Source organism: Ruditapes philippinarum, unplaced genomic scaffold (genome assembly GCF_026571515.1).
Source record: "Ruditapes philippinarum isolate M1 unplaced genomic scaffold, ASM2657151v2 ctg5619_1_1_1_1, whole genome shotgun sequence".
NCBI lineage: Eukaryota > Metazoa > Mollusca > Bivalvia > Venerida > Veneridae > Ruditapes > Ruditapes philippinarum.
Window position 1 is genome coordinate 55187 of NW_026856402.1, and position 17109 is coordinate 72295.

Here is a 17109-nt window from a genome sequence, read left to right on the forward strand (position 1 = left end):
TCAACTATTTAACAAACGATACATTCAATACAATACGGTTAACATTGAATACTGTGTGATTTCAATATGACACATATTTTAATTCCGGGAAAAATACAATACCATTTTTACTTTTTATAAATCTCTTTACATCTTAAAATATGTTATATTTATAAACTTTGAATTAACCATTGGAGTGTTGATTGATGTTTTTTCCGTATTTGACAAGAGTATAAACAAACATAAACTCTGTATAAGAAATAGCATATCATACCGTTTTGATAATTTCTAACTTTCACTTTAAACGTTTGACGGCAATTTTTTATGCTAAAAATTACAAAATAAATTTTCTGTTTAAATCTTTATGAAGCAAATCATTAGAAACGAACAACGCATAAAAAACTAAATACTTACACAGCAAATGTGCACTGGATTCGATCGCCGACTGTCCATGCATCTCCACGTTTTAGACCGTAATTGCCTCCTGTATGAATTCTCAAAAATAAAGTAAAGATAACATGTTTAAACAAACAAATATTGTATATTTTTCACAAAATTTAAAGTCATTTTAATCAATTTCTGTTTGTAGCAAACATAATACAGCTTTGTCAAATGTAGACTCTTATCTCAAAGCAGGAAAGTATAATTTTTCGTTTTTTTTTTTTTTCATAATATTTTTCATTGATACTGAATTAAAATACATTTTTGTTATTAGTTAGTTCAGTGTGTTATTATTTGTCAATTTAGCTCATTATTTTGTGCCAAAAAAAAAATAAAAAAAAATAAACACACAATAACACGAGGATTTTCTAATAAATGAAACAAAATACTCTATTAATGGAGAATAAAGTTTGACAAAACTACAATCATTTATGTTCATACTTTGATATTGATTGTACATTATTTTCAAGTAATTGTTGTATGTATTTGATTGGATGCTAAACAATTGTGTAGTTACTATGTTATTCGTTCTTGTTCAATTGCATTCTCATTTAATCGTGGATAAATATTCTATTCATTTCAGATGTTATTACAGACGCCGTAACAAAATAAAAATGTTTTTGATAACACAATTTTGACAAGATAGGGATATTGTGACCCGAAAATTATACTTAACAAAATAAAACATATCCTTAAAAATGTCATCAACATCGTATGACACTTACTGAATATGCACCAAACATGCAAAATACAAACGCATGATGTATTTTAATCTGAACGTGGACATTCTTACCATCTGCTATGAGTGGATAGTAAAATATATTGATACATCAATGCAATAAATACCTTAAATCATATTAAAGGAACCCCTGTTCGGTCCCAGAATCTTAAAACAGTATATCTCAATTTCTTACATAGAATGGCTTCGACAAAGTAAGATAGGCAAAACAATTTAGGTATATTCTCAGAATTAAATTGAAAATCGTACTTGTGCCGCTTTGAGTGTGAAGTGTTGCAACCTTTTTCAATTTTTGGTAATTTTATAATAGGAATTTATATTCTTGAAAAAACGGAGCAAGGAAACTATCTGCAATTTTGCACACAACTTATTGGTGTAAACCTACATAAAAACAGTATTATCGAACAATCAAATCATGTCAAACATGTCAAACAATTTAAGTGCAGTTCTTTAATATTTATTATTCTTGATTGTAACGGTTCTGTCTACATTATTGCAGAAGCATCGCTTCTTTCATATTGCTAGATTTAGCAACTAAATGTACAGCAATGAAATCGCTTATTCATTTGCAAAGTTGTGTAATAAAAAACAAACTCACCGCATGTATATAATTCATAATATTCATGGTAAAGTATAGCATTCATATATCATATCAAACATAATTTACTGAGATATTCGAATCAAATCGAAGTAATCTTTAAAAAGTTGTTTATTGTCATAAAGCAATAAGATCATATTCCTATTCAATAATGGACATAAACATACGAGTCGCTGTTATGATGTAATATATCGAGATTGCAGCTTTTTTACCAAAAATTGTTTGTTAAAATTAAGACATTAAATCAAGCATTTCTTAGTACAATGTCGCTTGTTTGCAGAACTTTTTTTTGTATCTACAAAAAGCCATCATAAAAACGTTCTTATTGATAAATGCGATATAATGACTGACATTCATATAACAGTAAATTATATATTTGATGTAATTTTACTATTTTGGCAATGATGCACAGTTAATAAAAGAGAAAAACATGAACAACATTTCTAAAATAAAGAAAAAAAACAACATTTTTTTTATAACAGAAAACGTTTGTTAAAGGATAAGACATTAAATTGATTTTATTTTACTTAAATTTCTTGGAAACAAAATATATCCGTTTATTTTACGCTTTGCACAACGTTAGTTCGTTATATTAACCGGAGGATGACGGAACATTATTTTCATGAAACATAATTGTAATTTATTGTCAGCAGTAAGTTTTATCATATATCATACTAACTGTTTGAATCTATTATCATACTATTATAATAATGAATATTCATTGAATACAAACACTTGCATATTCATATTTGAGGACAATACCGAATGGTGGAGAAACATAGTTCACATAATATAATTTTTACATCTGGAGAAACTAGAGAATGTAGCTAGGATAAATCTCACGCGACACATTTAACCCTTAGTCTGCAAAAAGCTTATGCAAGCAAAATTAAACTTTAATATCTTTTCATGAGGGAAACTGACAACAATCTTTCCAGCATTTAAAGTCTTAACTGTAGTTTACCAAATAATGTTAATTTTGTCAATGTATTTCATTTAATACATATACATTTCTTAAAGGCTAACGAAAGAAAAACAATTTTTTTTAACCTTTTTGATTTGAAAAAATGCTGATATAACTCACTCAGTTGTAGGCTAATTATTGTATATATTTATATTACTTTTTTTTCTTTCGATCATACAAGTCCACAGTAAGACTGAACAACTCAATAAATTACTAAATAGTTAAGCTGTCTATACATACTTGCCGTCTGAATGGTATCCAAACGAATTGTGGCCTAATCCCGGTAGAAGATTATCTGGATAGCCGTCCGGCACTAAACCAATAGCTAGAATAAAATTTACTACACGTTCTATTTTACTTTTCTAACAACTTATTGTGACGGAAATAAATCAACATGTTTTTTCAACATTAATTAAGAAAGTAAAAAAAACAACAACAAAAAAAAAAACAACAACAACAAAAAACTTACCAAACTTTTCATTTATGGTAATACATTTGTATGAATCATGAACCATATTTGAATTAAAAGGAAACGGTTGGACATGGCAATGCAAGACATGTAGTTTTGTAACATTTTAGATAAATGTCGATAATTCATTGAACACCAAAATGGATGTAACAAGAGTTTTAATTTCGTTCTAGCAAAAAGCGTAATGACGTTATCGTTGATTGATACGAGCAATATTGAAATTACTTTTCAAATGTCAACAAACTGACTTCACAAGCAAGGTGAATATATATACAATAATGATATTTATATTACCTAATGATCCGCTTTTACCCATGCTTAATATCTCAATTTCAAAGAATGATCCACTTCGCACATTCTCCTTGAACACATACAATCCAACGCCAGAACTTTGATATGCCGTAAAACTGTAAAAAATGTGAAAACACACATATCACTCGCAAACATTTGCAAATCACTGTTTATCATTCTGATTGTTAGTGGTTTTTTGTTTTTTTTATTGTGTTTAAAACCATGCATATTCGCTGGTACAGCAAATATCATTACTTATTTAGTATCTATTTTTATGTGATGCAAACGTTAGTTATTTTAAACGTTTATATAAAGTTCTGATGATAATCTTATTTTAATTCACGTTGATTTTACCTAATTTGCAATGCAAACATAAACATAGTATTTTAAGCAATACCGTGTGTCTATATTTTTCATATGCATGTTTTATAAGAAAAACAAATGGATATATAAATTTAAAAACGGTATCGCTTTATTACTTTTTGTGAGTTTATAAAATTAGCCATATATGTAATATACATTTTTATATCACTTTTTAAAAATAATTTTACACAATTTCTAAATCAAAACATAAATAACTGTGTCAGATTTCAGTAATATTTCATGTTAAATAAAGTCCTTAAAGTGTTATTTGCATTTGTTGAAGAGTACGTTGTAACATATATATAATTGATTTGAAAAAAATGTCATCAAATACATTTAAGTGGTATACATACATACCTTAGACATTCGCCATCTATATTTAGATTTTTGCAAACCAGTTGTCTGTCGAGTAATGGCTGCAAATGAAAAACACAATTAATTCGTTAACGAAACTTTAATGAACTACTGCTACATCTATATTTAAACAAAGAAAATTATACATGTGACATCATTTTATTAATAAACAACTAACCTTTTGCGTTATCTAAGATAAGCAACATTTGAATAAAACATACATTTAATTGAATCCTCACGTAACTACCCATTCGCTCTTTTGGTGTTGTTTATCAGACACCAGATCCGTGTCAATTTAATGTTGTTATATGCAGACAGAATATGCGCTCTTTGTATGAAAACTTGTTTGAAGGAACATCTTACATTCATAGATTTTTACGACGATACATCACTTCTTTTTCGCCAAAAGTGGCTAGCGTTTAAAAGACCCCAGCATTTTCTGATAATGGTTAACATGGATGGTTGTTTGTTCATATTTAACATTTTTTAGCAGGTCAAAACATAAGAAGAGATGTGGTTTAATACTATATGTAATACTTTTCAAAAGCATTATGCATTTAACTTCTAAGATTATTCCATCTAATGATCAAACAATCCCTTTTGTTTTTACCAAATTATTTAAGTGTTGCAGTTAAAGTTAATGCAATGTCGTACAGTACACGTAGGTTCGCCACAAAACACGTGATATAAAATATACATGGTGTGTTTAAAATGTAAAGTTGCGTAAGTCATAATAATATCATTTTTTAAATAACTGAATTAGAATGTTTCTTATTTGCACTTTTAAAATGGTATTGGTAATTATGTGTTACAGTAATAGTTTTAGTTAACGCATGTTATTCGGTATATTACACCTCAACATGATTGTTATTAATTCTACTTTTTGATATTAATTTTAACTGTAAATATATATCGGATATACATTTTGGATTGGAGTAACATAAAATTTATCTTAACAAAAATTATAATTCTGTTGCCTCAATGGCTTGGCACATGCTTTTATGCATCGATAAATCAATTAATAAACAAGACGGTCATGATGGCCCTGGGGTCGCTCACCTGAACATAGGCCCCCAGGGCCGGGCCAGTTTAAACCAAAGGGCTTTTATTTGAACAAACTTGGAAGACACCCATTAAAAGATATTTCATGATGTTAAGTTTTTACTATACACAAATAATGAATAACAATGACTTTTGCCCCCTCCCCCCTCTCCCTGGCAGGGCCAATTTTGACCCAAGGGCTTTTATTTGAACAAACTTGGTAAACATCCATTAGAACATGTTTTATGCCAAATATCTAAGCTCTAGTTCTTTGGGTTTTTTAGAAGAAGACTTTTTAAAGTTTTTACTATATGCATATAGGAAAAATCAATGACCCCCTGGGGCGGGGCCAATTTTGACCCCAGGGCTTTTATTTGAACAATCTTGGTAGACACTTATTAGAACATGTTTCATGCTTAATATCTTAGGTCTAGCTCTTTTGGTTCTTTAAAAGAAGATTTTTTTAAGTTTTACTATATGCATATAGGGAAAATCAATGACCCCCTGGGGCAGGCAAATTTTGACCCCAGGGCTTTTATTTGAACAAACTTGGTAGACATCCATTAGAACATATTAAATGCCAAATATCTAAGCTCTAGCTCTTTGGGTTTTTTAGAAGAAGATTTTTTTAAGTTTTTACTATATGCATATAAGGAAAATCAATGACCCCCTGGGGCGAAGGCCAATTTTGACCCCAGGGCTTTTATTTGAACAATCTTGGTAGACACTCATTAGAAGATGTTTCATGCTTAATATCTTAGGTCTAGCTCTTTGGGTTCTTTAAAAGAAGATTTTTTTAAGTTTTTACTATATGCATATAGGGAAAATCAATGACCCCCTGGGGCGGGGCCAATTTTGACCCAGGGCTTTTATTTGAACAATCTTGGTAGACACCGATTAGAAGATGTCTCATGCTAAATATCTTAGTTCTAGCTCTTTGGGTTCTTTAAAAGATTTTTTTTTAAGTTTTTAGTATATGCATATAGGGAAAGTCAATGACCCCCAGGGGCGGGGCCAATTTTGACCCCAGGGCTTTTATTTGAACAAACTTGGTAGACATCCATTAGAACATGTTTCATGCCAAATATCTAAGCTCTAGCTCTTTCGGTTTTTTAGAAGAAGATTTTTAAATTTTTACTATATGCATATAGGGAAAATCAATGACCCCCTGGGACGGGCCAATTTTGACCCAGGGCTTTTATTTGAATAATCTTGGTAGACACTCATTAGAAAGATGTTTCATGCTTAATATCTTAGCTCTAGCTCTTTGAGTTCTTTAAAAGAAGATTTTTTCAAGTTTTTACTATATGCATATAGGGAAAATCAATGACCCCCTGGGGCGGGGCCAATTTTGACCCTAGGGATTTTATTTGAACAATCTTGGTAGACACTCACTAGAAGATGTTTCATGCCAAATATCTAAGCTCTAGCTGTTTGGGTTTTCTAGAAGAAGATGTTTAAAGTTTTTTCTTTTGGTTGCCATGGCAACCAGAGTTCTGCATGGAATGGAATTCTTTGAACAACTTTGGTAAGGCTTCACACAAGGAACATCCCTGTGAAGTTTCATTATGATCTGCCTTATGGTTTCAGAGGAGATGTCGTTTGAAAAGTGTGAACGGACAACGTACGACGGACGACGGACGACGGACGACGGACGACGTACGACGGACGACGGACGAAGAGTGATCCTAATAGCTCACCCTGAGCATATGCTCAGGTGAGCTAAAAAGGAAACATTTGAAATCAATCGTATCATCTTTTAACGCATATGTATCTAATATACATATTTTGGAAGAATTTCAAAATGGTACACGTGGTGAAAAATGATAACAAATCAAAAGAAGTAAAAGTGGATCAATGTATTTGGCAAATGACTATTTTCTAGTTGAACCTAAAATGTTTTTGTTCAACAAAATTTATAGCAATTCTGATAACCTCTTGTAATATAACAAGTAAAGGTTGGCCATGATAGTACAATAAAATAAAATATCCAACTGACAAAGATAGTCGGGGTCTTGTAGCACCTAGCATATCTGTAGCATTTATGCCAATTTATACCTAGCATATCATCTTGAAATATGTGTCTTAAGTTATGAAGCATTTATTGAAATAAGTTTAACAACTTTATGCCGAAAACCCAGAAGTAAATAACTCAATACTATTTTTGGAGCAAAGTAATCGTAATTGTATGTTTTTATTTGTTACCACAGAGACACGAAAATCATAATCAATCAAAATTTCATATTTAAATGGTCACTTCATCATAAACTATTCCAAACACTATTAGAATCATTATGTTCATAGCAAACATCCGTTGGACTGAAACAGACCAAAAAATACCTAGTATTTCGAAGAGGCGGTCTCAGGTTACAACTTGTATATGAGCTGAGGCTAACTTTCATTGTATCTAAATGCTGCATTTTGCAATATATGAACATTGTTTTAAACATCTTATTTAACGGACATTCATAAATGTTATAATGACTCTTTTAATCGACCAACATAATCTCAATGTTTGCCTGATTTATAAATTGTTCAGTAGTTTAAATGTGATAAATAAATACAACCTACCCTTATGATCGTAGACTTATTGGTAGGGGAGCTAACAATACCTTTAATAGATGATGCCGAAATTCCCAACAACATAATACAAAATTAAACGCATAAAAATGTTAATATTATTGCATTTATTTATCACAAAATTAAAAGGTTGGTATTCGTTATTGTTTCATTACCGTAAAAATGTGTAATTATACTTTAATCAAAACAAAACAGTTTTAGATGTTACTTAATTTCATCAAGCACATTTTCTGCCTTTAACATTTAAGATAAATAACTCACTTGAAGCTTTTGGGGCGCTATAGTCACAATCGTATGTTCTCTTGTACATGTCTCTACCACTTCTTTCTCTATTTTAATACATCTCAAGATTAGATAAAAATACTCTTGACATACAAAAGGAACCGTACACCTCAAAGGAAGTTTTTTAATAAATCGACTGACCTGAGGTAAAGGAACATGTCCTTCTTCAGCTGAATTAGCTTGTTTAAATTCATGTAGATGATGTTCACCTAAAATGTATAATTTTTTTTACTTTAATATAAATACTTTTATAACACTACAATAATCTCGTAAATCAACGAAAATAGCTGAACAACGTGTAGCATTAAACTTAACTACAAAATCGAGGCAATTGTTCAAGTTCAAATAAAGAAAATCGTTACAGGTACCAAATGATATTTAAACGATTTCGAACGTATGTTAAAGTGATGATCTTTCGCAACAGTTGCGCATTTAGTTTTTTTTATCTTTTTCTTATTAATATGATATGCATCATAAAAAAACATTTATGGGTAAACGAAAAACTTACTCCGTTTAAACGACTGTTCAATGAGCATTCCAATTACCCTGTTTTCTGTTACTGATTCAGTTAGAATTTCGTCTTGCATGAACTTATACTGAGTCACATGGTTTTTGTACCTTAAGTTCTCAAAATTTTGCTGGGTCTTTTTCAGTCTTCTTTTTATTAATTGGGATGCTACAAAGAGGTTATTGGGAGTGCCACTTTTTGACTCCAGTTCAATGTTTTGGCGTGTCAATTCAGCTATTAAGCCGTCGATATCCTTCTGTAATTCTTCCATTTTCCCCTTGTCATTCAACATAATGTCCTTTGCCTGATTCAAAACCTTCTTTTTCATTTTATTTATACGTTCAATTACATGATCTGTGAATGCATCCACATCGCTAACAAATTGCTCATAGAACTCTGTAAGCTGTTTTCGGTTGCGCTCTATCAATGATAGACTGTATTCAGCCTCTGTCATGCATTTATTCATCTCCTTTCTAAGATTTCTAAATTCTCGACTGTTATCATATGCAGCAGCTTTGTCACGAATGAGTTCCAGCTTGCATCCATTATGGTATACAATGATGCATTCTGCACAGCCAACTTGGTCGTGATTTGGACAATAGATTTTCACAAATTCTCCATTGTGCTCTTGGCATGTTTCATTCGTATCGTCAACCCTTACCTTTATTGCTTTCGATTCATCTACTTTTACTAAGGAATGATTTCTATTATTTTTACGTTCTTTGTGTTTCACAAAACATGAATTGCAAATGTTAACTTCACATTCTACGCAAAATCCATCGGCATAAGTTGTTATATCATAATCTTCACAGAAACTACACAGTTTCGCATTTTTGTCTTTCGTCACTCTTTTACCAGAAACTTCCATAATTTTGTAACAACACCGTACCTGTAAGTCATAAAATATAAAGTAGCATTCATAAATAGAACATCTTAAAATAACTTGACATATTGTATATCCTTTTTATATCAATTGTTATTTGTATATACAAACATACCTTTTTGATAACATATCACTTATATTTCATCTTTATTGTTAACAATCTTTGATACTGTCATAAAAGTAGTTCAAAATTGATTAATAACAATGCTGTCAATGCTTTATTAATGGAAGAGACTTGAGGAAAAAATTATTTTGTAAGCCACTGATACTGTAAGTTTATTATTAAATGCTCACATGAAGAAATCTTAATTAACTAATTTACTGACTAGTGTGCCATTGCATTTATTCGATGCAATATTCAACGGAATTTGACATATTGACCGTTGCTCACTTGTCAGCATTGTTTCATGATATGAAAAGGCTAACTTAAAAAAAGAACACAAAAATTAAAGCGTTTTAAAGAAAAACAAACACAGAATTATCATGTTTTCATTGTAGCGTGGATAAAAGACGCACGTAAACAATATGACGTCAGATGTATAACAATCTCCCGAAAGCTATGCAAACAAACGCAATTGATTTTATACTCATCCTTGCTGTGTTACTATGTTCCATAAAAATAACATTAATATAAAGTAAAATCGTTTGAAAGGTTATGTAATAGTTATTCAGAATTCTTTAATTATGCTGTAGGTCTACGCCAAGGGGAGGTAATTTCACCGATTTTATTTTCCCTCTTTTTAAATGACTTTGAATTATTTTTACAAAGGGATATAAATAGTGGTTTGACTTTAAACGTGTTGTTTTGATTTTGTTACTGTTCGCTGATGATATGGTAATTGTAGGAAATACACCAGATGATATAAATAGAAGTTTGACGTTATTGAATGATTATTGTAAAAAATTGAGTTTAGAAGTAAATATTGATAAAACCAAAGTTGTTGTTTTCAGAAGACGTGGAGGTTTAAAAAACAATGAATTATTTTATTACGATGGGAAACATTTAGATATTGTCGATAGCTTCAATTACTTAGGAACAATATTAACTTATACTAGTCTGGTAGTTTTAGTTTAAATCAAGAGCATTTGATTGGTAAAGCTCATAAAGCTCTAAATGTACTATTGATTAATTGTAATAGATATCAGTTAAAACCTAAAGTGTTATGTCAGCTTTTTGACTTTTTTGTTGGTTCAATTTTAAATTACGCTGCTGAAATCTGGGGTTTTACTAAATCAAAGGAAATTGAAAGACTTCATCTTAAATTTTGTAAAAAAATATTAAATGTAAAAGTTAATTCATGTAGTGTTGCTGTGTATGGTGAACTAGCACGTTATCCTTTATATATTTCAAGATATGTTAAGATTTTAAGATTCTGGTTTTAAATGCTTGAGACAGATAATATCATTTTAAAAAATGTATATAGCATTGCTCTTGAAGACTGTAATAATGGTAAGACAAATTGGTTATCAAATCTTAAATTGTTATTATGTAATCATGGTTTTAGTGATATTTTGGATTTTCCAGATTCCGTAAATAGTAAAATATTTTACCAATATTTAAGCAAAGGTTAATTGATTGTTTTTTACAAAGTTGGCTTTTTGGTAAAGAGAGCAGACCTGTTTCGTATCTGTATAATCATGTTAAAGATTCTTTTGTATATGAAAATTATCTTGATATAATACCAAGTACTTTAAGGAAGTATCTTACAAGAATTAGAATATCTTCGCATTCATTACATGTGCAAACTGGTAGGTTTCATAGAAATAGAATTGTTAGAAATGAAAGATATTGTTTATATTGTTATCTACATGACGTCGAAGATGAATACCATTTAATTTTAATTTGTCCATATTGATATAAGAAAAAAATATATAAAAATATACTATTATATAAGACCTAGTATGCTTAAATTCACTGATATGTTAAAATCAAATGTCGTATGGTCCTTTTCAAATGTAGGAATGGTCTGTCTATGCCTGTAAGGACATAACCATACGCCTTGATAAATAAATAAATGAAAAAACAAGACAACAATTTCTGGCGCAAACCAAGAAAATATTTATATTCAAGTGCGCATGCGTGAGGTGGATTTTCCGGGAAGTTTGTAAAAACTGAGGCCCGGCAGGCAAATTATTTCAAAATGAAATATGAGAAATTAGTTGTTATAATGAGATGATGAAATGGAATGATATAGGATATAGGAATGATATGGGATAATGGATTGTATATCGGACTGTAAACAAATTCGAGATATATATATATATATATATATATACAAATACAAGGACAAAATGATACATAAAAACGATATTCAAAACACGATTATCGACCACATGACACAAACAATAATAGTATACTTTTAAATTTATCCTTGTATGTACGAGATGCGATGTCTCATAGAAATAATTTAGATATAGTAGAAACAACTTGATATATCAATAATTCATTCTCTATATTGATATGAAAGAGACATGTTTAGATCCGATCTTGTGATTTATGTTAGTATGTATTGTAAAATTGTTGATATATGTATGACGATGTATGATTGTACAAGTCAAAAATAAAGTATCCGTTCTGTTTTGTTCTGTTATTCGTGTATGTGCACGCTCAATTTACGCTGTATGATAATTACATACGAGTCTCTTTCTAATTTAAGGTTAAGTTTTGGAAATTCCAATTCAGCTAGTGATTATGATATAACACCCAGTGAATATTATTTATAAAATGTTATGATCACTACTGCTTTGGACCAATAAGATTGCAGATATATTTAGATAATAATATTATCAAATATATTCTACACAACCATTTAAAACGGCCAGTCATCGTAAAGGTGAATGAAACCACCCTTAATTAGTATACAGTACAAAATATCCGTTATTTATTTTATTGGAAAATAAACAATATTGATCATTATTGTAATACATATTATTTATTTTTCTTTATTCTTATTAATTGATTCTCCAATTCAAACCATCATTGTATCTGTATTCGGCATAACATCAATATATGTTTATGAAATATTTATTTATTGATATTTATGAAAAATGACTTTCTGTTTTCTTATATATGTTTTTTGTCTTGTAAAAATGATATGTGTTCAGTCTGAATACAAAGCTCTCGTATTTCAACGTCAACTTATGATGATCGAAATCTACATAATGACAGTTATGTAGAAGGACAAATGCTGTTAAACCATAGGTCTTTGGAGGTGTAAGAGTCGTTAAATACTCAATTAACTGAGCGGAAAAATAGTATCGTATGTTTTGTTTCAATTTGCATTTCGAAATCGGATATATCCGTTAACCATTCATTATTAAAAGCAAAAACCAATAATTATATTTGTATACAAAATGGCTGACGAGAATAATTATTATTAGGAAAGTTATCTTCACAGTTGACAATTTTTTTATGAATGTATGCAGAATAATAAGGTTTTAATATAGTAGTTTTTCTATGAAGTTTAGGCTATTTCTCAAAAAAAAAAAAAAAAAACTGCCGTGTTGATTTACCATTTCATATTAACATCAAAAATATATCTTTTAGAACACACATGTAACAATTCATTCACAAAAAAGATGTTTGTATAGATATTTGATATAACTGCAACATCAAATTGAGTTTTCTGTCATATATCAATCAAAACTCGTTAAAACTCAAAGTGATACCAACATTTTAAGCTCTTTTTTATAAATTAAGGTAGCATATTGTACTAATTTCAAAACATTGAAACTATTTTTAAAGGGACTCCACTGAGGTATTTGTGAAGTGAAATGACCGGGAATAGTTTTTCAAAACTTTAGTATAACTAGATGTATGCCTAGACCAATAACTCATGTACACAATTTCAGATCATTCGCTCACTTCGTTTCCAAGAAATAATCAATTTTATTGTGCAATTGGCCCAATAAATGAAAACCGTTTAAACGCTTTTCATTCAAATCGGCCAAAAATCGCATTAAAATTTATTATCAATTAAATACCGTGTATATTCATACATCATCTATTGCTTGGTTTCAAATTTAAATATACCAGTTGATTTAAGAAATGATTTCATAAATTTATTATTTTAGGCTTTGATACCTCAATGGAGTTCCTTTAAATAAGTATAAATTATAAAATTAAATAAGGAGGATTATGTGTTTTATCTATAATCTCACGCTTGAAACTTCTAATAGTTGTTTGTATGTGTCACAACAAAAACTATGTTATGTAACTAGATTGTAATATGATAACTTGCGTTCTCTTTTAATTATCTATAATTTGCACGATGTTTACATACATACGGTTTAAAATAAATTATGTCAATTGAACAGTTTATATATGTTTTAGTTTTCTCTGCAATCAAGTATTTGCGTAAATGAAATTCCTTCAAATTAATTAAGTGTCTCAAAGACTGATGCTCACATAGGATGGTTAAGTATCAATGGTAAACAGCGACCAGGTGTATTATATATACGGTATTATATTGATTCAAAGGTGTGTGGGTGAAACTGTTTTTCTCATAAACATTCCGGTTTGATAATCTATCTTATATTCACGGCTATACTGTTTATATCTATGCATCTATGAGGTAATTAAAAAAAATATGTAAAAACTTAGAAGTATAGAATGTTAAACTGTATTGAACAGAAACAAAAGTTAATATCTGATTCTATTAGATATGAACATGATCATATGTCTGCCAATCGAAAAAGTGTAACAGGTATTACAATTACAAAATTTACTTCAATACTTACTCAGTATATAAACATACGCACAAAATCATATTGAAACTAAGACTGCTTTGCAGGACAAGTCGTTGCAGAGCTTAAGGAAACATGAGGCAAACAACACTAATTATAATAAAAATATAATTTCTTACCTGCGCTTTATAAGTTCTAAATACTTGTACCTGTTTAAACAACGAGTTTTCTATGTTAACGAATATAGACCAACTAAATACGCTGAATAAAATACTAATATAATTATCTTAAACCTTTAGAGCGAATGTTTATAACAATCGATTTTAAACTTCAAGTTGGTTAAAGTTTCTTTTTAAACGACACACACATTATATTTGAATAAATATTTGAAACAACCTGTATTTATGACGATTTTATTATGCTAAATTGATTATTTTGTGTTATGAAAAAACTGATAAACTAACACATTATGTCAATCGTATTACTTAATACTGTTCAATCATTGGTGAACTATTTTTATAATATGTGTAGGTGTATGTGACCAACACAGTTTTAAATGTAAAGTATGGTATTTGTTCAAAATGTGTACAGTTTATTATAACTGTTATTAAACAGTTTGGTTGATTAACACTAATATATATTAACGTTTAAAGTTAATATTAATTTGAAACCTCGTTCAATACTTTTATCAATATTTATTTTTTATATAAAAAGACAGATGCAAATGGAAAATATTAGTTACCAATGAAAATAAATGAAGTTCATTTTTTAATCAGAATAGCGTGAATGCAATATAATATTGATTATCAAATTTACTTCAAAATGACAATCTGTGAAGAACTGAAGAAAAATAACAGTAATGTTTATGCATGAATAAAAAGTTTTATCTATTATTTTCAAATTGATGTATAAAAAGAACAAAACAGCGTTAACCCATATACATCCACTAATGCCTAGGTCACAAATAAAACGGGCGCCGTGCGATTAAACGATTTTTATAAATTCGGCAGATTTTTTGATGTCGTGGACGTCGGGCGATTTAAAATCTGATACCTTGCATGGTCATGAATGAAACAGTCGTCGGGCGATCTTTTGCAGAATGGATTTTATAGAAGGAATTGAACGGATCGGGCGGTCGCCGCCCGATGTCTGTACGGCGCCTGTGCGATTTAAAAGTGAAACCGACGGTTGCCGCGCGGGCGCCGGGCGACAATGACTTTACATTTAATGACATCCTTTATAAATCAGCCAGTTGTAATTATGCCAGCAAAGAAGTCAGCTACAAAAGCCAAGGGGAAGGCCAAGGAGATGGTCCGTGTTGTTGACACCGAGTCACCAACGGCCAGTATCGAGGCCGTCGAAGGCGAAAATCAATCAGACATTCGCATGGACATTGAAGAAAAAATTCATGTTTACTAGTATTCAAAAGAAATTCACAAATATATTTTTGAGGCAATTACAACTTCTTCAAGCCGAAATAACAAAAACACAAGCAGCCCTGTCGCCGGATGACAAAACGATGACCGCCCGGTGCCTGTATATGAATCGTCCGGGTACCGGGCAATAATCGTTTGACTACTTGTCTCTATTCAGGCACCGGGCGGGGCCCGGCCGATGTCCGCCCGGACGCCTTTTAAATCGGACGGTGTTTTAGTAGAACAAAAAGTCGCCCGATCAAAAAATCATCGCCCGGTCGCCGCCCGGCGACCGATCGATGTCCGTTCGATGATATTTATACTCAGTGACCCCAAAAATTATCGTCCGGCCGCCGTTAGCTTTTAAGTATTACTTAAAACTCGAAGGCGCCCGCCCGATGAGCAAAATTTTCAGCTGCTGCCGTCCGATAGTCACTGCCGCCGGCCGGACGCCGGCCGATATTGCGATTTTTTGGAGAAACAGACGCCGCCCGGCGGCATTTTCTTATTTGTGACCTAGGCTTAAACGATCTGAATTGAGACAATTAATATACCTAAGCCTGTATAGCCTATGTTTCTTTAAACCAGTTACTATCAACTGACTTTAACCGTCAGTACACATTTGAACTTTATACGATACACACAATCTTTTTTTAAATTAAAGATTGAACGTGCGTTTATGTAAAATTTTTACTTTCTTCCGGTTTTATTGAATTTTTGTAAGATATTGCTGTGAAATATTCAAAATAACTTTTCTACGCTATGGAACGTTTCTGATTAACTAGACATAGACACATTTATCAATTAATATTGAGTCCTCAGTGAATTATTACGTGTCTTTGAGAATATTTTACAAACGCAAGAAAGAATGTCACAATATGAATAAAAAAACAAAAAAACAACAACAAAAAAAAAACAACAACAGAACAACAACAACAAATGGTCTCTTATGGATTTAAAATAACGAATACAATGCAAATAATGTATGTGACTAGTAAAACTAGTTTCAATAACCATTCATGAGCGTATGTTATATATTACACAATATTAGGCATTCTCAGAAAATCCTTAAAATATAGAGCTTGGTATGAGCTGTTTAATTTATACTTAAAATATTTAACGTTATCCCCAAGTGATGCCTTAAAGTGCTTTTGATTTTTTTAATTGCATGTATATACGTTTAACCTTTAATTCAATAGATACAATTAATATATTTAGGATCATCTGCGATTACAAGTATTTTTTGTTGTGAACACACATTATACAAGCACAATTGTATCATTATATTTGATTCATTAAAACATGTTTCATTTTATCTAAATCCGAATAAAGTGCTTACCGTTATAAAAGGGTTACGGCAAATCTGGAGGTGGCGGACATTTATCCCTTTGATGAATAATGACAGCTCGAAATACCGTTATATCACTTTGTGTTTCGTTATTTTATATCATTGTATGTACATGTATTGATAGTATTGGTGATTTTTATGCAGAATGAATTTATCATGGTGATGTGG

General features: G+C 30.5%; 1 protein-coding gene across 1 annotated transcript; it reads right to left on the reverse strand.

The window, feature by feature from the left end:
* Positions 1–374: 374 nt before the first annotated feature.
* LOC132746393 (transcription intermediary factor 1-alpha-like) lies at positions 375–14477 on the reverse strand. Its single transcript, XM_060735514.1, has 7 exons — positions 14358–14477; positions 8610–9498; positions 8243–8310; positions 4202–4260; positions 3485–3597; positions 2962–3046; positions 375–474 (listed from the first exon to the last, which is right to left on the reverse strand). The coding sequence occupies exons 2-7, from the start codon at positions 9475–9477 to the stop codon at positions 390–392; spliced, it is 1278 nt and encodes a 425-aa protein (XP_060591497.1). The 5' UTR covers positions 9478–9498; positions 14358–14477; the 3' UTR covers positions 375–389.
* Between the last annotated feature and the right edge of the window lie 2632 nt (positions 14478–17109).